A 22,692-nucleotide genomic window follows, 5' to 3' on the forward strand; every position below is an offset into this window, starting at 1 on the left:
TCTCTCAAGGTGGCAAATTCTACATGACTGCACACCCTGGTTCTAGTCACTGTTTTCTCTCTTAGTTCCTTCAGACCTAAGAATGATAATGCTTCTGCTAGGTTAGCCTCGGGTAACTGCAATGTTCCTTGCACCTTTACAAACAGTCCCTTTATAAACAAACCTTCCTTGAATTATCCCGTTTTGAGTTTACAATCTGTTACCGATCCGGATTGTGACTGAGATCCCAAGTGTGCAGACACGTAGAGGAAGAAATCATGAGTGAAGAGGTAAGACTGGAAAGCCACGTTATCTGATGCCGTGGTGGGGCTGGCCTGCAGTTTGGGGACATGGGGATGGGTCCTTGACTCATGTTTGGAAATATGTCAAGAAAAAACACTGTGGATGGGTGACAGTCCTACACTTTCAACGTTTAGAGAAAACCACAGACCATAGAGTGAAGGTGACCAACTGAACCATAGAGTGAAGGTGACCAACCGAACCAGAAAGTGAAAAGAAAACCTATCTGGGGCACCCTTAAGTTCATCTAGAGGGGAAGAACCTCTTTAAGGAGTAGGATGCCTGGGGCTTCTAATGACAGATGACAGGCAAAAAGTACAGATCAAGAAGAGAGGGAAGATGTTCAGCTTTTTATCAGATTTCGTACACTGATGTGATAGGCAACAGCTTAGTCCACGATAGATCGATGCAGTATGCAAAAACCAAAATCTTAGATCAGAATCTAAGAGCCTAGGAAAAGAGTTATGGCTCAGCCCAGCTCAACAGAGAGGAACTTCCTTGTCAGCGTCTAGCGCTATCAGAAAGTACACAGGCGCAAGACCGAATCTAGGCCCAGATGCCAATGGTCTCTTCCCTCCAGAGCCTCATTCAATCGGGGCCAGTTTTCTCAGCCTTGGCACTAATGACATTTTGTTCCAATCATTTTTTGTGGCGGGAAGAGGCTGACCTGTGCATTCATTGTAGGATGTTTAGCACCATCCCCGGCCTCGACCTATTAGATATCAATTGCACCCCCAATTCCACCCCTAGTCGTGGTAACCAGAAATACACGCGGATATTGCCAAATCACCCCTCGTTGAGAAATAATGGATTAATAATTAGTCTTAATAATTTATTTGTGGTATAATACCACAATTTTATGTTCATGTGCTTGCTATAGTGGTTTTATGCAAGATCTGAATGTCGCTCTTACCCATCTCTAATTTGAAGAAAGCCTGCGATAAAGGTCGCACATCCTCCACAGGCAACTTATAGACCATCAGGGAGGAGTACCTGCGAGGAAAAGGGTGAGGCTGAGCTCCAGGTGTCAAAAGCACAACCACTGAGGGGTACGCGCCTAAAATGGAGTGAGGATGTCAACAGCTGTTCACGTGTACACATCTGCACGGAAGGCCGTGGTGTGAGTGCTCCTCAGGCAACGAGAAGTCAATTTACTGCAGCAGAAACATTAGAAGGCTTAAGAGAAGGCTCCATCTTACTTTGGGGAGGAATGGGTGCTAAAGGAGGGAAGCCTGTAGCGTCTGGGCCTCACGAAGAGAAAAAGTGGGATTTCTTATCCTTCTTTCTCATTAGGACAAGAACAGGCTCTAACTAAAAAGAGCTAGGTTCCCCTCCTGGCTCCACCACTAGTTACTCAGCATCCTCTAACCACCCTGAGCCTCAGGTGCTGTTACTGATAATAACAGAAATGTTGCGGGACATCATTCACTGAGCGTTGACTGATGCCTGGCACTGGGCATGGGCGTTATACAGGTGATCCTGTTCACTAAGGATGATTTTACCCTTCAGAGAGGACCACTGAGATGGACTAGGTATGTGTCCGTGTTGGTTAGTACCTGGCACGTCACAGAGCCCCGAATGCTAATTCCCTTACAAGAATCAGCTTCCGAATCGGCATCCCTTGGATTTGGGTCTTTCTCTAGTAATTAAAGCATTCACAATTGCGGTAAAGTTAAAAAAGAGAAGATAAAGCTTTTACTTTTCATCACCATAATAGAAACGCAAAACAAAGATGGAGACGAAACAGACCACCACCTCTGTTTACCTTTCCTGCCGAGCAGCCTGGGGGAAAAGCCTCAGAATTTCGCTGTGGAGGGGCTCCACCTGGCTAAGGGTCTTCACCTTCATCTCCAGCAGGTAATCTTTGCCGAATTTGCTTTTCAGGTGTTGGATGGAACCGACACACCTGGAGGGAGACAATGAGGTCAATCAGGAAAAGGGAGAGAGAATGCTACTTACTTCTGGTGATTTTTTGGGTGGGGCCAGGTAGAGCCTGAGCAGCCAGCTGATAACCATGCGCAGGGAAATGTGGTTTGAACAGGCCATACCTGAGGGTCAAGTGCGGGCACCCACCTCAGCCTCCCGGACACCATGATGGCCACGCGGTCACACACGGCCTCGGCCTCTGCCATGTAATGGGTGGTCAGGAGGGCGCCCCTCTCCGTGTTTCTAAAGGTGGCCCGGATCGCCTGCCTAAAGTCAGTTCAAGGGAGATGTTTGCTGGTGGGAATGCTCGGGACAGTGTGAAAAAAAAAGTTTTTTAAACTTCTTTCGATTGGCACATATGAAACAATTAGTATCTTCAGATTAGACAAAGAAAGGATTTCCGAGGGACAATGGGCATGGAAATTACCAAACAATTGATTAGGGTCTATAATTCATAGCATGGTTCGGGCTGAATGTAGAGAATGATATTGGGTAAAAGGTTGTTTAGAAAAAGGCTGAATTTCAAGAATATTTCTGAGATGGCAATAGGAAGAAAGATAGAAAATGAGAACTTTTAAAAAAACGAGATAATAATGACAAATACCCTAAAATACACAATGTCAGATTTCAGGATATTCCTAAAATAATTAAAGACTACATCTTGGGTGTGACATTTTTTCTTCCACAAGAATTACATATCAGGTTGCAGAAAGCTTCAGAACTTCAAAACTACAGGTTGATACGATCGCATATAAAAACGGGTTGTATGACTACCCCGCCGAGCTACCGCGACGATGAAATTCTTAGAGTATTAGATTGTTAGAGTCTTCTCAGCTGTGATACACTATCGGGTTTTCTCCCTTAATACTGCTTTTCCTGATAATGTCCATGTCTCTCACTTTATAAGTCAAACGGTTCTGAAGGTTGGTGGTTACAGGATTAACGAGTTCATTCACTTCGGGTCGCTCATGCTACGCCCTCACCACATCCGCTGCTGGCCCTCGGGGTCCATCCCGGTGGACGGCTCGTCCAGCAGCACCACCGGCGGGTTGCCCAGGATGCTCAGCGCGAAGCACAGCTGCAACCAGAGGAACAGCGCGTCGGGCACCCACCTGCGCGGGGCGCGCAGCAAGCCCGGGCCCCGCCCTACCTTTCTCTTGACTCCCTCCGACAAGGCCTTCGCCGGACGCTGCTGCTGGTCCTGCAGCGCGAGCGCCGCCAGCAACCTGCAGGGGACAGCGGGCCGGTCAGGCTTCCTGCCAGCGAGGAGAGCCGGCGGGAGCACGCGGGCCGCGCGGGGCCGGGACGGGGAGCGCGGCTCGGAGACGGGCTTCTGGAAACAGACGCCAGGCCGTCCGAAACCTGGCGTGGTTCCATCACCCCCGAAGATGGTTTTCCCTTTTAATAGAATATAAGCACCTGTCACGATCTCCAAATAGCTGTTCTGTGCTAGCTTATACCTAACGTTGAGTATTGAGACATTTTACCAACGAATAGTGACTTTTTTTCTTTCCATATTTAGTATGAGAAAAAATTAGTAACACTTTGAAATCAGGGGAAACAGTTTCTAATGGCTGATCCGCCCAGCGTGCTCTGGTCAGCATTTAGAGTGTCTGGTGCTCAGGTCCCCAGGAAGGCTGTCACTCCCGGGCGTCTCTGGCACGCTCAGGTAGCGAGCAGGTGTGTCCCCCGTGTACCGTGTGATGGCGACAGCGGCGTCCGCTCTCCTCAGGCCTTTCACGGCGGCAAACACCTCCAGGTGTTCCCTCACGGTCAGGTTGGGCCACAGCGCGTTCTCCTGAGGACAGTACCCCAGGAACTCCGGGGGGTCCCCCTCGCTGCTCCCCTTCAAAGCCACCTACACAAGAAGTTCATTCTCACATATGATTGTGTGTGCATATGTATATAAGTATGTATTTCAAAGATGTCCTTTTCAAGTCTTCATTCGATAAAAGGCATAGTATAGACAACATACAGCCCTTTTCAGCACCTCATGACTATTTCTGGAACTAGGGGGAAAAATTTTATTAAACCTCTTCATTCAATGCATAAATCACATTGATTAAGGGTCATCTATGTATTTTTAAAATTGTTATCAATATTCATTGTAAAACATTTGATCAAGGCAGCATTTAATGACCTCTCTCTCTCTTTTCTTTCTTTCTTTTGTATTAAATAACCATATTTCTGTGTGTGTTACGGACCTGCCCTGAGGTTGGTTTTGTGTCTCCGGTTATCATCTGAATCGTTGTACTTTTACCAGCTCCATTGTGTCCCAACAGACCAAACACTTCACCTGAAAGACAAAGCTCTGCTCAGAATTACAGCTGCAAACAATTACAGGAACAATAAAAACAAATACCATCTGAGGACTCGCCTTGTGTCAAGCTGTATGTCGAACGCACTATGTACATTATTTCACTTATTTCTCACACACACACACAACCCGAGTGTTATTACTGCCTTCATTTAACAGTGAGGAAACTAAGGCATGAAGAGGTCATGCCGCCAGCAAGGGGCTGAGCTGGAATTGAAACATTTTGATTCCAAAGCCCATTGCATTTAACGGACGCTTTCACAAAAATGTGCCGTTTGTTAGAAATGAAGCATGAGCCACTGTGCCCCGACAAATTCCCTTCCGTGTAGCATTCCCTGTTGTGAAATTAAATTTACTACTTAAAAAGCTATAGTATCCTTTAACATAAAGACTGCTTCCTTTCTCGTGGCTTCTGTTTGTTTTAATAGGACAGACATAACTGTCTTCCTATGCAAAGAAAAAACCTTGTTTTGACTAAGGCTTTAAAGCAGGATGAATCAGCGACAGCCAGCTGATAAGTTGGCTGCCTTTTGTGTTTATCAATGTGGGGGGGGGGGCAGATTTGGATAGTATTGTTCCCTTCAAAAGACCTCATCTTCAGAGGTCAAGATCTCTCTGCTAACAGAACTACTGTTTCCAACCTTTTTTAACACAGAAAGAGACATTTCTTGTGGCCACTTTTTTCTTCTTCTTGGCAAAGCAGTTTTTCTTTTTTCCTGCATATTCCTTCCGCAGACAATTGGCAATGATAACTGGTTTCTGGAAAGTGAAATGAATAGCAACAGGGCTTGAGTCCCACCCTGTAATGAGTGAGTGCTCCATACTCCCTCCGACCAAATCTTCACCTATACAAAATCATGAATCGATTCAGTTTTTCTCCTAGAAACTACCATTTCAAAGTGAACTCTCTCGGTCTATATTTCTGCAGCAAAAGAACATTTGCATTAATCATATGATTTGTGCTTGCCCTTCCTTAGAAAATAGGAATTTAGACATTCATTAAACCAAGAGATCTATTAAGACACACACACACACACACACACACACACACACACACACACACCCCTCAGATGAACTCTCTCCTCCAAATTGCTTTCCTCAGTTTATAAAACTCACACAGCATTTCTCAGGTTTTGTCATGGTTAGCTTTACTTACCAAAACTATGACTCTGAAAAATAAATTAACGAGTGTGTGTGTTCCCTTATCTTTGTTGAAATTGCATATTTACTAAAGTTGAGTAATGAGCTGTATGTGTAAGGGTGGAAGAACCTCAAAGTGTTTGTTTTTTTTTCTTCAAAAATGAAGATTAGAAGTATTGCTTGACAAAAACAAAAAAACAAAAAAACAAAACAAACGTTTTTAGCAGTGCTACCTCATCAGAGGCTGGGGCGGCCACAGCATTCGCTGCTCTCACGCGTTCCATCTGGACGTCTTCATCCTCCCCTTCCGGTTCCTCTGGGTTTGGGAGGACTTTACTGCTTCTTGGTGAAATTCTAAAATCCAACCAGGTTTCCAGTTGAAAAACTGGTAGCAGAAATAATGACCTCTATACTGCTATCAATTACTCGAATGGATTGAGTAACCGTGAGTATAATATAACCTCCATTTTCCTGCGCTACACTCTCTGCCTTGCCAGACAGCCATTTTCATCAATGAGTCACATGACACCCCTCATACGTCATCCTTGCTTTTTGCCTAACGTTCATTCTTGTTGGTTGTGACTTCTTTTGGAAATAAGAAAATGGTACACACACTCTGGCAAAAAAAAAAAAACTTGGGGGCAAGGTTTCATGAGAAAGGAATCTAGGAACTGTAATTTTGACGCAGATGTTTTGGAATTCTGAAGGCTTCGTGAGAAGAATGGACCGAAACATTTGGAATCAGAGGTGTGTCCCGGAAAAGCCAAGGCGATATTATCACCAGTTCCTGAACACTGTCCCTCCTGGGGAACGTGGGTCAGGATCACTCTCTCCTGACTGCTACCAATCTCATTCTTGCCTTCATCGTCCCCCTGCCCCACCGACTACTCCTGACTCCTCATGCCAAACCAAACTGCTGATTTGCTAAAACGTGGCTATCATCCATCACTTCCAGTGTCACTCGGTGACCTGTTAACCTGAGCTTAGCTGTAGGCTCAGATTTGAGCTTGATTCGTGTTTTCTAAGTTAGGCCAGGTTTTCGAAACACACCTGTCTGTTTCCCATTGTGTAATTTGCAAGATCCTTCCCATGGTTCCCTATTCCAAGACCCTCCAATATCTAATTTCATTTTAATTTTCCATTAGCCTCCAACATGAGCCTTCAAGTTCCTTCCAGCTGCCTTCTTGAACCTATTGGAAGGTAGCAGCATTTATTCCAACTGTTGTCATTTTGCTCAGACTACTGTTCCTTCCTAGATGGTCTATGCTTATCGAATTGCTTCTCTACACTTACCCATTATTTTTAAGATACTACTTCTTTGTAGATAATTTTCTTCTCTTATGTCAGTGGCATGGCCTGCCTCAATTTTTCAGTGTCTTATGTTTGCTAATGTGGTTTCTCTCACTAGATTGCAATATTATTAAAGTACCTAGAATTATAATTTTGTATACTATACAGCCCTTTAAGAAAAATCCTGTACAGTACTATTTAATGTAAGTATATTAAAATATGTTTAAATAATGAATATCAAAATAAAATATCAAAATCTATTTGAGTTCTCTCAACCTGAACACAGGATCCTTTCTCATTGATTTCTTCCTGAAGTTTGTTTCCAGACATCGTAGAACAAAAACGAAAACGAAAAATTGAAGGTAAGGCTAGGCGGAGAAAAAGACAATCGACATTAGCATGACCATGAAAACAACCTTCATGTTGCGACTGTTTTAGGGAGTTTGATCACATATAGAGATAGATTTGATATCATTTTTAAAAGATTAAAAGACAAAGACAATGTATTCAATCCTCTATGAAACTCTCAGAGTGAACACCATTCCTTTTCAGAGAAACCATGACAGAAATAATAGCAGTATGTTGATACTAGTGCTATTCACACCATCAACAGTGTGGGCTTCACACTCAGTGTCAGATGATCATTATAAAGATAGTGGTTCAGAGTTTAAAACCTCTGTTGGCGTGTGTGTGTGTGTGTGTGTGTGTGTGTGTGTGTGTATGTTTTCAGATACCTACAGAGCCAAATTTTTAAGTACCAAAATTAAAATTTTAATTTAATGCAAAGCATACACATGTGTCCCCTTAAGCATGAACATTTAAATGGAAATGTCTTCTTACTATTAGCAGTGCCAGATATAAAATATAATGCTCTGAAGATCCTACATAATCCATGGAGTCAGGAGAAATCTGTAAAATGAAGAAAAAGTATGTTTAGATGAACCTTCCTCTGTGCATCTCACCTCACGTAAGATAAATTAACGCCCATTAAATGACCTTGCCAGCCTTCTACGTAATTCTCACTTATGCATCGGGTAAAGGTCAATTTCTGACTGTGCAGTGAGTCTTCCTTGCTTCTGGTGTCACTTGGTACCATTAACCTGTGCTTAGCTATAGGTCCAGATGCTTTTACATTTAACACTGAGTGAGCAGCATTCACCTTCCGAGGAGAATCCTCGGTGGTGCTGGCAGACCCGTTGTTGAAGCCGTGGGCGAGACTCGTCTTCAGACAACCCTCTCCCCTAACTTCACATTCCTCTCTCTCTGCATCTGCGCTCCGTCCCTCTCTTCTGCCCCGAGAGCCCAACAACCATCACATCGCTCTGTCCATTGCTACGCTCTCTTGAGAAAAACTGTGAAAATCCCTCATGCCGAAGACAAAGCCCTTCACCTGGATGGAGTTTGCACGCATACACCTGAGTGCACGGTCCCCATAAGATTTACAGTACATTCTGAAACATCCCCAACTCTTTAGTGAATAAAGAGTGCAGAGCCAATTTTGTTTCTTAAGCTGTATTTCCCAAGACTATTTTTTTCTGAGCAACTTTAAACTGATGTAGAATCTCAAACCATCACAGCCATTTAAACCTGAAAAAAGAATTTTATTTTATTTTATTTTATTTTATTTTATTTTATTTTATTTTATTTTATTTTTTTTGCATTACTGGATGATTTGGCAGTATCCTGATATCATTTCAAATGACCTTGTTCTCCTAAGTGCTTTGGTCATTTCCAAAAACTGTACCAGATCCAAAAGCAACTTTAGGGGGTCCTGATCTTTGCTCTATCTGCCACCACATTTTATTTTTTTCAGTTTTCTTACTCTAGTATTCTTGCTCCATAATTTGGAGTTGGTGAACCTCCAACCCACCAATCCTATCACTTTTCACAGTCCATTAACCCCCTCGATTCCTTCACTTCTTCCTTCCCTGGCTTGGAATCCATGGTTCATTGTTACAATTCCTCTTTATACAGAACTGCTGCTCCCTTATCTTTTTCTTTGTCAGACTCATCTTGAAACATTAACTGTGGTTGAACCCAACCTTCCGCTTGCCCTGGACTGCATCTGAGAAGTTGACTGTGATAACAGAAACACTCGACCTAGACTTCATGGGAAAAACAAGAAAGGGGGTCCTTTAGCATTGGCTGGCAATTCTGCTGCCTTTCTCTCTTAAACGGTATTTTCTATCTTTTCCTCTCTCCTCAAAATCCCAACACCTCTCTTCACCTCACTCTCGCTTCATAACTTCACTGCTATCCCTAAAAAACTAGAATCTGTCAAAAGAGAGTCATTGCATCTTTTTCCCATCAAGCCGCTCAACTCTCTGCCTCTGTATTCACATAATCTGGCCACGGTCTTGACAAATAGATGGAATGTTCCTATTCTGAGAACGTTAAACCTCTGCTTGTGCACAGCATGCTATTTTTTCTCAGCTCTTCCCAGACGTGGCGTCATAGGTACTCCATCTCTCTTTTCATCAGAAATTTCTCCCATATCGTCATAGCATCTCCTGTCTTAAACAACAATCTGCTCTCCCCACTTACCTACTAGTCCATCTCTCTGGTACTCTCTTGAGCTAAACTCCTAGAAATATATGTTCATACCCACTGCACTACTTCTCCAGCTCACATTCTCTACTATGTTCACTCTCACCAGGTATTTGTGTTCAACTTTTCAGTGAAATCTGTCTTATTAATATCACCGACGACTTCCATGCAGTCAAATCCAATAGTGTCTTCTCAGTTGTCACCTTTCTAGACTTCTCATTTTGACAGTTGAATCACTCCCTTTTTGAAACATTATTGCCACCTGGCAAACATCCTTATATGTTGATATTTTAAGTGTCTGAAGAGAGTTTCTAAGAAGATATTCCGGTACACAACAGTCCCCTAGTTTTTCTCCAGCCTCACAGGCTACTTTCCAAACTGATTTGCTGACTCTTCCTCTTCCCAATATTTAAATTTTGGAGTTCAAGGCCGTTTTTTCATTCTAACTATGTTTACTATGTAGGTTATATTATTTAATTCCATGGCTTTAAATATGACTCACATGCTGATGAATCTCAAATATTTAGCGTTAGTCCCAAACTTGATATAACCATTCATACTGAATTTCAGATTCATACACCTAACTGGCTACTTAATATTTCCTATTACATGTCTGTGAGGATGCTTAAACGTAACATGTCCAAAATTAACAAAAAAAGAGCATCTCATCAACTTCCCAGTAGGGTCATTTATTCTCAGGAGGGAGGGTTATCATGAGAACTCTAAAATTCTACTATAATGGAGCTGACTTTAACCTTCACAAACCAAGGCAAGACTTCCTACCAAACAAGAAAAATGATTTTTGCCTAGGCAAGTGAATTAGCTTTAAGAAAACAGAGATCTCAAACTCTGTATAGCTAAGGACTCTACGCTTTTACAATATTCAAAGCTGTCTCCAGTGGCAACACATTTCATGACCCTAGGACAGGAATGAAATTACTTACCTCAGAAAAAATGAATAGAGAGCCGATCAGTGTGAATGGAGGTATTAATATGGTGCAGGGAAGTAGCCCTACAAATTCATATTCATTTATATCAGTAGCAACTATCGAGAAGATGGTGATCTGAAATGAAACACAATATCATTTCACTGAAGTGTAACAAGCTGAATTTTTGGATGTTTTTCAAGAGAGTGGGAATGTGTCTCGTAAATGTTCTTATTTTAATTTCCATCTCACTCCCCCAAGCCAGTGCTGCCATTATATATTTTTTTCTCTGCAATTGGAGTGTCACAATTCTTTATTAGATGGAATATGGAAATTTTAAGACACAACAGCATTTCTCAAATTCAGTGTACATACAAATCAGTGAGAATTCCCACTAAATTCACATTCTGACAATGGCAGTGAAGTTGGGACATGTCAAACAGACTTGAGGAATCTCGAGTCTAAAGGACATGCAAATAGATTGAATGTGAGGAGAAACAAAGAGAGAGGAATCAAAGGTAAGTCTAGGTTTCGGGTATGAGGAATTATCTGGGTAGATTACACTGTAGGTATGTGATACATTGAGAGACAAAGAAGAATAGGATTGAGGAAAGGATTATATTTTAGATATGTGATCATCAAGGTGTTTTTGAAATATTCAAGTAAAATTATAAGTGGATCATTGAAAGTAGATGTCTCTAATTCATGAAATAGTTAGACCTGGAGATATGTCTGAGCTTATAGTTTATAATGGTATACACCTATATAAGCAATATATTTTATCTACGTCTATGATTATTATAGAGTGATTAGAATTTTCTAGAGAGTAATATTAATTTACCATCTGCTTGATATAAAGATTAAAATATATCTTCTTAGAATTATTTAAAGTGGTTCAAAAGTGAAATAATACACACTATATTGATACTTACAATTAAGAAAAAAAACGACCAAATACCACTATTTTTTCTCCCATTGCGAAAAATGAATGAAATCACGTATGTCAAGAAAATAAGAGATGAAACATATCCAATACTACACAGGATCTGAAAATAGAATATTAAGGTTGAGTAAGGTAAATGTATCTAGGAAAGTAAATAAACCTCGACTTTCCAAACTGTGCTATAGCAAAAGTAATCTGAAGTTCTTTGGTTTAAGATGAATAATATTACAGCATTCATCACAATAATCAAATAAAACCATCTCATGATTTTTGCACTGACCTGAATTAACAGGTTTTGTATTATAAACATAATTTCATCTGGGTTAAAAATGTAATCCATTATTTGCATGAGAAGAAGGATGAAGAAGTACAGTGGACTGTCTACCAGAGCCTGCCCGAACCAGTAAGCCGAAGGATAGAGGCCTGAAATCCGCAGCTGGGAGTAAGTTTTTTTCTGATTAAAACAAACAAACAAACAAACAAACAACAAACAAACAAACAAGAGTTATCAAAAGGTTGTGATAGCTGAAGCTGAGAAATTACAAATATGTAGTCACAAAAATGTTCATGTTTCTCTATGTCCCTTTTATACATTATACTGATATGGTAAATGGGTTTCACTTGCCGCACGCCTGCTTCAGGGGTATTAATAATGCTGTAAACCATATGACAACTTCATCATCTGAAGGGAAAATACATCAACATAATAACTAGCTTGCATTCCACCAGAGTGACCAGGCAGGGTCTCAATGAGAAGATACCTATTCCTTTCTTTCCAAAGCTATTCTTCCTTTAGATACCATGAAGACCTGCAAGATGTACAAAGATTCCAAAGATGCAGGTTTACGATTTCCTGTAAGATCGATAAATTCCATGCTGAAGGTAAATAGTGCATTTATAATTGGCATTTAATTCAGAGTCTAAGACATAATCATCTAATTTGTCAGTTTCATTAAGAATTCTTTAGGTTGGCATATGAAGACTTCCATTAAAATGTTACACTTCCTGTCTTGAAGTAAGCCATGCTTTTCATTATTATGTATGGAAACTCGTATGTAATTACGAATTTAATTGTGTGGCCCACTACTGGCCATATTGTTGCAGTGAGCATCTTAACACAAGGTCTTAAAGTATAACTTGGACTTGTCTAACAGTAAAGCACAAAAGCAATTACAATTTTAAATCTAAAACTGAGTGTACATAAAGAGATCAATTAAGGGCAAAGTTGGAATGCAGATAAATATTCTGGAGAGGAAGGAAGGAAGCATCTGGAAGGAAGCAGGAGAGGGAAAGATAGTGAAGACAGACACATTAGAGAGCTGACATTTCCTATTCATTCATTTGCTCAGTGTATATTTACTGTGCATATACCACGTGCCTGGCTTTGTGTTGGTCCTGGAGCTCTTAGGGAGTTTAGTGTGCAGAGGGAAAGGAGACAAAGGTGATATGCAAATAAATTAATAATTAAATTATTATAATTATTAAAATTAAAAAGGAAGTAAAATTAAAAGTGTTAAGAAGGTTAAGGGTCATATGTGAACCGTTAGTAAAGAGATGAATTGTAGTTGGGGCATCAGGTCAGTATGGGGGTTCATTTGCAAAAGAGTGAGTTAGGGTCTAAGCAAAGAGTTATCCAGGTGACGAGTTGGGAGCACTGCAGGCAGAGAGAACAGCAGGAGAGAAGTGAGGACAGCTGATGTTCTGGGGAAACTGGAAAGAAGCCATTGTGGCTGGACGCGGTTATCAAGATGATGGTGGCATTGGATCGGAGTGGAGAGAAACACCTGGGTCCAGATCATGCGTGGCTTTTCAGGCTATGGCGAGTGTCTCATGCTTGCTCCTTAGTTTATGGGGAAGCACTGAAGGGATTTAGGCAGGTAATTAAGATGGTCAGATTTGTGTTTTTAAGATCTTGCTCTGTCACACTGTGTGGGAAACAGATAAGACAAATGAGGACCCAGAGTGAGTAGTTAGGGAGGCTGGTGTGCTCATCCAGAAAAGAGACGACAGTGGCTCTGCCCAGAGGAAGTGCTGTGGTGAGTTGTTTAGGGCTTCTACCTGATTCAATTTGCCACCACGCAGGAAGTGGAAACCATCATTGAGAGATGGGATGTCAGTGGGTGTCCAGAAATAAAACTGTACATGATATACCAGAGAAAATCGCCATTTCCTATTAGGTGATATCATCTAAGCTGTCCTTCCTGAAGTCTCACATTTGTTTGAGAAAAATGGCATTCTCTTTCTATTTGCCAAACTTTTATTAAAATGCTTGATCGTTCATTGTTTCAGGCACATAAGTTAGGTGCACCACTTACATATGACTTTATGGTCATCAGAGGGGGAAGGGCTCTCTGTGTATTAAGAACACGTCAAGAGTTTGCTAACTTTTCTTACTTTATAGTCACCGATGCTGCTCATCGCAATGTAAGGAGTAAAACAAGCTGCCACAGGTATCCAGAAGAAGGCATTACTCATGTACCCATACTCATCAGAGGTGTGCTCCTGAAATCACGTAGAAAAGCATGAGTTGATTGGGTATACTGTTCATTTGTCCTTTCTTAACTAAATCACTCAAATAAATCAGCCTGACCCCCCGAAGTACTTCCCCAGGTTCTATTTGCAACATCTTATCCACATTCGTTTTTAATCATGAGTTGCAATGACTTGGACACCTTGAACATGCATCCTGATTTACTTTTGAAGAAGCAAACACCACCAGCTTGTACAAATTGGCTAAGGTCCCACAGATAATAACTTGTGAGGTAAGCACAAAACTTCTGCTCTCTGACTTTTTGATGATAACATTTATGTGGACATTTTAATAGACAATAGAATCTGTGGACTGTTGTTGGAGGAGCTATTTTGCTACTCTCGAAATTGGTGCCAAATCAGTTCAGTTCAACATTTATGAAGAATTATTTTTCTGGCTCAACATAATACGAAAGTAACAAATTAAAATGCTTTCATGGACCTGGTAGATAGAAATTAATGAGTAGGTGGATGTTCAGAAATAAAAGTGATGGGACTTGGAGAAAAGTGCTCAGCATACAGTCCATTTGAAAGCAATGAATTTTAAAGACTTTAAAATCCTATACAGGTTAAAGAGCATCCTAGGTTTTACTAGAAGCTTTGATTTGATCTATGACCAGTTAGTTGCCTTACTATACTGCAAGTCATCTGAGGAGAGGAATCATGTGTTTTGAGATTTCTCCTTACTTCTCTTTTCTCTTATCCCTCCTAAAATTTAGTGCTTCTCTGAGCTGTTACAGCACATAAAATGGCCTGAATAAAGATGCATATGTGGAGAGGAGGTCCTGGAACGGGGACCACATCACCCATTTAATATCTTTAGCTATGGGCACTTTTACCGATTTTCCAGATTTGAAAGACTGCTGGGATGGAAAATTCACAATTCGTCGCAACAGCCAGCCCCCTTACTCACAACTTGATTCATAGGACAACATATTACATCCACATTAGATGACACCCACCCACCCACAGTCTGAGTTGTGTGGTGCTCAGAGAGGGACCCACGGAGAGACCCTTGATATCAACTAGGTAGTTTGGTCAGGTGGGGGCGTGAGGAGTGGCTGGTTGGGAAGACTTCAGGACAGTTTGAGGGATGGTTAAAGTCACTGAGTGGGGTCAGAAGCTGCAGAGAGCTCTAAGGTTTAGGATCAGGAGACTGGGCTTGCAGACTTGTAAGAAAATGTCACGAGCTTGGTGGGGAAATCAGCAGGGGTGATTCCAAGAGAATTTATTTACACAAGAATTCAAGGTCGGTCGGGCTGGTGGGTAGCAAATGTTTTGCAGTTAATGCATCATTTTAAAGAAAAGAATTTAGGTTGGGTCACTTGCTCATTTTTGGAAGCACTCTATTCTAGGTTATCCAGATAACTGACTAGTCTCTTCGAATATAATAGCTAATGAAACAGATCGGCGCCTCTATGTGCTACAGTTTTCTCAGCTTCAAAATGATATTCCTACTGCTACTAACCACCATCACCACCATCATCACCACCATCATCACCACCATCATCACCAATATCATCATCATCACTATCATCATCACCATCATCATCACCACCATCACCATCATCACTATCACCACCACCATCTCAGAGTCTTGTTAAGAAATTTAAACAGGATAATACATGTAAATCACATGGTAATGTTCTAAATATTTGGGGCCTCTCATAAACAGAGAGACAGTTTTTATCTGTACTTTTTTAGTGGTTTGGTTAAACAGGGCCTACAGAAGTCAAGAAGTTTAGGAGACCACATAATCTGGCCTTTAAAACTGGCTGTTTTAACAAGGTCCCATAACTTAGGGGCACAGGGGGTGACAAATCTAAAACCAAAAGTCACCATTGCATTTTCCTAATGAATTATATGTTCTGCTTTTCCATTCACCCTAAGTCATCCAGTTAAGCTTATAATATTATGTAACCATTGCTAAATATTGTGCGTATGTATATATATGTGCATATAAATATATGTAGTGTATATATTTATATGTATATAAAACAAATTTATTCAAGAATAAATTTATAAAAATTAGCATGTTTCAGCATTTCAAGCATTTTCTTGAAAACTTATGGCTCAGGATAAGTGAGATAATATTATACTTACTTCAAAATATGTGCTTCTGTCAGTCTGAATGTGTTCTGAAGAATTCAAAATTCCAAGTAGCCCATTGCTAATGATATCCATGAGGACAGGAAAGCAATTCAGCCTTTTGGTATTACATGCTATTGAAAACCTGTGATCCTAAAATAAAATCAATATGCATTCTGAGTCCTTGGAAAGCCCATACAAAATTGAATGCAAGAATATGGTAGAAAATCATTCACATTATCAACAATACAATAAAGCTAAAGCACTGAATGTGATTAATATTACCATCATTAATATTATTTTATTAAGTCTTAATATACTGCAAGAAATCTAGTATTTTAATCATTACTGACCATAGCATCAGCCATGTTGCTGATTACGCCTAAACTCTGGCAAAACAAAATAGCTCACATGATTTTTAGCAGCAACACTATAAAACTCCATAATGCAACCTCACTTCAACCTGGCAGTAGCTTTTGTCTCAAAATGTGATACATTCATTTTATAACTGAAGAACGTATGGATACTCAGAAGGCAGGAGGCAAGTATCTGTTGCAACAAAAAAAATAGTTTTTCAAAATACTGAACTCTCAATAGCAATGTTGCATGGAAAAATCTATTTTAAAATGACATTTTATATTATAATAACTATGTATAGTGCCAGGCGGGTACTAGACTAATCGAGGGGATCACTTTGTAAATTACATAGATGTCTAACCACTATGCTGTACACCTGAAACTAATATAAAATAATATTGAATATCAACTCTAATTGAAAAATAAAAATGAAAAATTAAATAAATAAAATGACATTTTAAAATAATTTCACAATATATCTAAGTTAATTATGCTGTACATCTTAAACTTATATAGTGCTGGGAATTATATCTTCATAAAACTGGGAAACACAGTAAAAATGATTATATACATATAAAATATATATTAAGTACATATTAAGAACATAATTATTTCTCCTCCAAATAAAAACAATATTATCCAAATTATTATCTATATTAGCTAAAATGTGGGCGAGCTTTGAGCATGCATTTTTACAATCGGAAATAAAATAAGTGAATTGTGTCTAACCTATTTACTTAAGGCAATGTTTATTAATATTAAGGGTGCCATTTTTATGAATTATTTGTCTGTGTATACAAGAAACTAACCTAACTAAGACACATCAAGGACTAGCTCAATAAAAGGTAATTTCTGATTTTATTTTTCACTTAGAAATTATTTCTGAAAATGAACACTGGCAAGCTGCAAATGGTCAAGCTTTGTGACACTTAACTACTGATTTATACATTTAACGTTATCTTCTCATCTTTTTCCATTCGTTTACTACAGAGATCTCTATCCAAGCTCCTACAGGCTCTATGCAGATAATATAAATGAATGAAGCAGTGTGGAGATACAGCAAACTGAAAAGTCTGGGTATAAACAGGCAACTATTCTCCTGTCCTAACTGCAGACTGCCGGAATTGGCATATAAAGGAATTTTTCAAGAGAAGCCAGAAATTTAAATTTTTAAGTGACATATACCAATCTTTGATATTGCCAAAGAAGGCAGTCCTCTTCAAATTTTAATGAGCATGCTGCTCCTCTGCAGATGCTCTTGTTAAAGTGTGGATCCTAACTCAGAGGGTCTGGTATGAGGCCTGAGTTTCTGCATTTCTAACAAGCTCCTAGATGATCCAATGTTACTGATTCACGAAACACACTTTGCAGGAAATTAAGGCTTTTTTAAAAAAACATCAGATAACTGAGCATAGATATTTCTCTAAAGATTTGACCCTCTGTGTAAAGTTTAGCAGGTAGAACTTGAGCTTTTTTCCCCATGAAAACCACACAAAAATTTACTATAAAAAAGAGTTAAATATTTCTTTTTAATAACCAGAGCTGAAGTTCACAATAGGTATTAATCAGATTTATATTTGGAGGATTCATCAAAATGTCATTTGAGCTGATACCTTTTCGAGAATAAGATTTAAATTAATGATTGGAATGGAACACAATGGCTAATAAGATTTAAATTCATTATTGATTATAGCTGTACGTACAATGTAATAAGGAACAAAATCAAACAGTATTTTCTCATATGTCGTTATATGGAGGCTATGGGCAAATAATTACAATCCAGCTTCTCTAAAAGTGAGAACTATTCTATCTGTTTGTGTCAAATTGGCCTTTTATGTTGGTTAATATGTATTATTCAAATCTCACGTTGATACTCCACCTTTGGTGAGCTGTAGCAATTGGAGCCCAACGTACCTTGTCATCGCCTGACACCGTGATGGCACCATTGTATGATGGCTCGTCTGGGCCATGTCTAGTTCCAAAAGCATCCACTTCCAAAGCGATGTTCTGTCGCCTCAGTGAATGTATAAAGTTTTCAATGCTTGACCCTACCGCAAAAGTAAAGATCAAAAAAAGCAAAAATGAAGTAAAACAAAGGTCGAGTAATATTTTTAAAAATTCAATAATGTCACTCAAAACATACCGCAACAAAGGACTGTCTAAGGACCTCCTTAAAAAGGCAGAATTGATGCTGTGATGCTAAAATCCATTCTGATACCAAGAATATGACAAGTTTACTTTACCTAGAGGCTAGGCATTTACTCTTCACTTCTGTTAGTATAAAAATACTGTTTAAAATGAACATTATAATCCTTGTAGATATTATTCTTCTATTTTTTTAGAAGTCTGGAATAGATATTTTTTCTGGAGCCCAAGAATGTATAATACTTAAAAAATGTTATGGAAGGCCTCAGAGGTCAGTCCGTGATTTGCCTTCCTAAAGTGCCTTTTATTACTTTGTTCAATAATCTTTAGGTTTTAAATATACTTGTAAAATGTGTTTCTAAAACAAACTCTTCTGTATTTTTCATTTATAAATTAATTTCCTGTTTGGATTCATACATGCTTTCTAAAACATACAGAATTTATTTTTCCCTCATGGTTTGTGCTGCCTGGGGAATCTTGCAACAAGATCTACGTTTAAAAGCTGGATTTTGGCCCCAAGTTCACCTGTTTTATTGATGACCAGTAAGTGGGTCAGAGGAGCTTGAGGTGGTTGTCCTGGTGAGCGGAAATACATATTAGGAGACAGTCCCCAAGAATAACTCTTTTGATATAGCTCGTAAAATAGATGTTCCAAAAGCTGAGGGAAAAAGCTAATGCCCAGAAGCAATAATCTGCATATAAAAAAATACAAGATAAGAAAATTCATGTATAGCAACATTTGTAGGTCTTTGTAGGTCTTTACATTATAATAGAAATAAATTATAAACACTCACCAAATATATGAACCATGCTTTTTCTCCCCTTTTCTTCTTTCTAAAATGAGATAGTTCCTAGGGATCTATCCTTGGTCTTTCTGTCTTCCTAAATAATCCTTCTCCTCATTACATTTCATTCGAGCTTATGAAATCTGCTGTTCATGTTTTAGATCTCTCTCTCCAATGTCCATTCCTTTGCTCTGTCTCAGTCTTGCGTTTCTTCCTTTATTGGGACCACTACAAGCTGGCATATCACCAACACCCAGACTTACCACACTATGAAACTTTTCCCTCTCCTGTTCCCAGTTTCCATAACTTACAACATTTTCTCATTTACTTGGGCTCTGAAGCTCAATCATTTTATACTCATTTCTCTCTCATATGTTCCTTTTCCAAATGGTTAAAAATTTCTATCATAGTATCATTCTTACTTGCCTCCGTATCTTCTTCTCTTTTCTCTCTTCCAAGTTTGGACTTTAATTATCTCCTTCCTGACCTCTTTCAAAAATGTCATAAATGCCTGTTTTCCTTGTCTCCAATGTCTATTCTTTACAGACCATTTACACTGTTGCCCTATTAAGTTTCTTGTCATTCTGTTCTAATTATATCAATCACCTGTTCAAAACGAGCAAAAAAAACCTTAATAGTTTCTTACTACTCATAAAGACCAAACTCTCTAGCTCTATGTAATATATTATCAAAATTATTTTTACTTTTTTGGTACACCCTATATTGCAACTAACTCAAATTAATGACAGTCCTTCAGACTCCCCATGTACATCCATGCTCAGAACTTCTCCCTGTCTGAATTCCCATCCCTCTTTCTTTTCTTAGCTAAATGCTCTGTTTTCTTACACCAAATTCAAATTCATCCTTGTGTGAATTTCTTTTGTTTGATGTCCCTATTTGCACATAACCCCTCTCGTACTGAATGCTGTAGTAGACGATGTCATCTAATGCTGTACCATGCCTTTTCAGTGTACTTCTAATCACCCTCGACAGCTGAATCGCACGTCTGATTTATTTTGATGAGCGTTACAGACATTTACAAGAGTGTTCTGCAGAGGTGCTCACCCCTCAGTTTTGAATGAATGAGTCTCCGAAGAGGAGGGTGGGGCTTATGCAGGCAGGCATTACTCAGGAAGAGCCTGAAGCTATAGAGGACTATATGGTGTGAACCACATGGTAGGTTCCAGAGAGTGACCTGTTGTGGCCTTGGCTAAGATACGGTCCAGCATGGAGGCAAGTCTTTGGGGTGGGACCTAAGTGCTAAATTTCATGTTCCTAAAAAACTACCATATAACCCTTTGGCAAGAGAAGATTCTGTACAAAATTAAAAGAAAAACCTCATACTTTATTTGGTTCAATTATATCCCCACCTATGCAATTAAAATTTGGCTTCCATGTTAAATAAAAGAACCATATCCAGTTGCTGGAATTTAGTTATCTGAGGGTTCTTTTTTTTCTTCTTTTATTGAATTTATTTTGAATGGCCTGATCAAACATATCTGAAACACTCAGATACTCACATGGTCATCAGAGTTTTTTTTTCGTTCTTTAACTTCAGGAAGCGAACTCTCGCGATCGCACAGGCCTGCTGCCTCCAAAGAACCATGCCTCTGACAGCGTTCTTTGCTTCATGACAGGAAGACAAAAGTTGTTCCAGCTCAACAAGGCTTCCTGGATCTTTTGTCCTATCACGTTGTAACTGTCCCCAAATTCCGCTATCTATAAAACATAAGATCGGTAATTTATGAAGTGCCATTTTAGGTGTGCGTTATTTGGATTTTTCTATAATCATCTTTTTACCAAATGGTATCAGGGTACACGGTCTTGGACAAAGATACAAATAATCAAATTCATGGCTTTACGTGAGCAAATAAGAAATAGAAATAAAGCAAAAAGAATTATATACTATAAGAAGAAAAACATGATATAATAAAAGAAAATCTTGTATTTTCTGAAAGAAAAAAAGTTCTGTGTCTGCAGCTTCAAAACACTTAATTCATTCCAGAGAAATCGATAAAAAGAAAGCCATATTGAACCTAGAAAAATCTATTCATCGTAAGAGATTAACTTAGTACTTCTGACCAGGTGAAAGTTAATACATAGAGCTACCTCCACTTTCCTCTCTAGGAATATGAAATTGGTAGAGACAATACTTTTTAATATAGCCATGGCTGAAAACAAGGCAAAAGTAACTTCTTTTGGAAGAAGAGCCCAGAAAAACTGATCAGCTCTAGACTTTCAGAGGGTTAGGTGTATATTAAAAGTTAAGTGTAACCACTATGGAAAAGGTATCAAGTGTATAACTTCAAAAGTGGATGACAAAGATAAACACACACACACACACACACACACTTGATCAATCAAGAAAAAAAAAAGAAAATTAAAAAGCACAGTGAAGAGTAAACATATAGTAAACCAGAAACAAGGAAATAGAGTAATTAGAAAAGGCAGAAGAACACTTTCCAAGGAATGACAGCTAGACTAACAGAAAATCTTTCAACACCAAAGATGGAATCCTAAAAACATTGGAATAATATCCCCAAAATACTACAAGAAAAGTAACTGTCAATCTATAATTTTAACTTTCTTTTCTCTATAGCTCTCATATTCAAGGAATAGCATATTACATATTTGTTGTCTGCTCCATGAGGACCTAGCCTTATATTCTGCTGTACTCTACATGCTTAGTAAAACAAGAAACTCAAGATGGGAGACCAGCATGGAGAGAAATAAATAACATAAATGCATTTATTTTATAAATAAAATATCACACAGAAAGATAAAATCCATTTTTTTTTACCTGACTCATCCATAGCTGATTTTCCTTCTAATTTCAAGAACACCTCATTCAAAGTTGTCATAGAAACACCATAATTCTCAATGCCCTGGTTAGAACATCTATCAAGATCCCTGTAAAGGTCTAAAAGTAGACATAAAAATCCATCAAAAGAATATGATCTGTAATGAGAGTGACAATAACTATATTTTTCAGAAGTAGAAAACATTTGTGATAAATCAAATACATATGTCAGAAACAAAGTTATGATACAGACATTCCCCTATTTATAAAACAATCTATACAGTGGGTTAGTTTCAATGACTTGTTGAGTATAAAATTTTAAAGATTTATTTTTTTTTCATTCTTAGAAAAAGATGTATGTGAGGAATTTTAAAATAAATTACTGTTTTATTTAACGTGTTTTTAAATTTTTAATTAGATTATAAGGAGTGTTATGCATGAACTGAATGTTTCTGTCAGCCCAGAATTTATATTTTGAAATCTACCCTTCTTCATGCCATGGTAATAGGAGGCAGGGTCCCTAAGAGATCATTAGGATGAGATGAGGTCAGAAGGGTAGAGCCTTGGTAAATGGAATTAATGCTTTTCTGAGTAAGAAGAAAGCTTGTTTTCTCTCCCTG

At 38.9% G+C, this 22,692-nt stretch overlaps 1 protein-coding gene across 1 annotated transcript in view; it reads right to left on the reverse strand.

The window, feature by feature from the left end:
• The window catches only part of ABCA9 (ATP binding cassette subfamily A member 9), a 50,780-nt gene that overhangs the window by 2,564 nt on the left and 25,524 nt on the right, over positions 1–22,692 (reverse strand). The window contains exons 18-37 of the mRNA XM_016143648.2: positions 22,073–22,192; positions 20,793–20,991; positions 19,013–19,179; positions 18,257–18,390; positions 16,001–16,138; positions 13,763–13,870; positions 11,649–11,822; positions 11,358–11,471; positions 10,444–10,563; positions 7,793–7,861; positions 7,229–7,320; positions 5,896–6,016; positions 5,164–5,281; positions 4,410–4,501; positions 3,903–4,063; positions 3,356–3,431; positions 3,189–3,283; positions 2,353–2,472; positions 2,045–2,185; positions 1,193–1,272 (exon numbers count right to left, since the gene is read on the reverse strand). Coding sequence (XP_015999134.2) covers positions 1,193–1,272; positions 2,045–2,185; positions 2,353–2,472; positions 3,189–3,283; positions 3,356–3,431; positions 3,903–4,063; positions 4,410–4,501; positions 5,164–5,281; positions 5,896–6,016; positions 7,229–7,320; positions 7,793–7,861; positions 10,444–10,563; positions 11,358–11,471; positions 11,649–11,822; positions 13,763–13,870; positions 16,001–16,138; positions 18,257–18,390; positions 19,013–19,179; positions 20,793–20,991; positions 22,073–22,192 — 2,439 coding nt within the window. The remainder of the gene's footprint in view (positions 1–1,192; positions 1,273–2,044; positions 2,186–2,352; positions 2,473–3,188; positions 3,284–3,355; positions 3,432–3,902; positions 4,064–4,409; positions 4,502–5,163; positions 5,282–5,895; positions 6,017–7,228; positions 7,321–7,792; positions 7,862–10,443; positions 10,564–11,357; positions 11,472–11,648; positions 11,823–13,762; positions 13,871–16,000; positions 16,139–18,256; positions 18,391–19,012; positions 19,180–20,792; positions 20,992–22,072; positions 22,193–22,692) is intronic.

The sequence above is a fragment of the Rousettus aegyptiacus genome, unplaced genomic scaffold (genome assembly GCF_014176215.1).
Source record: "Rousettus aegyptiacus isolate mRouAeg1 unplaced genomic scaffold, mRouAeg1.p scaffold_m13_p_6, whole genome shotgun sequence".
In the NCBI taxonomy this organism is placed as follows: domain Eukaryota; kingdom Metazoa; phylum Chordata; class Mammalia; order Chiroptera; family Pteropodidae; genus Rousettus; species Rousettus aegyptiacus.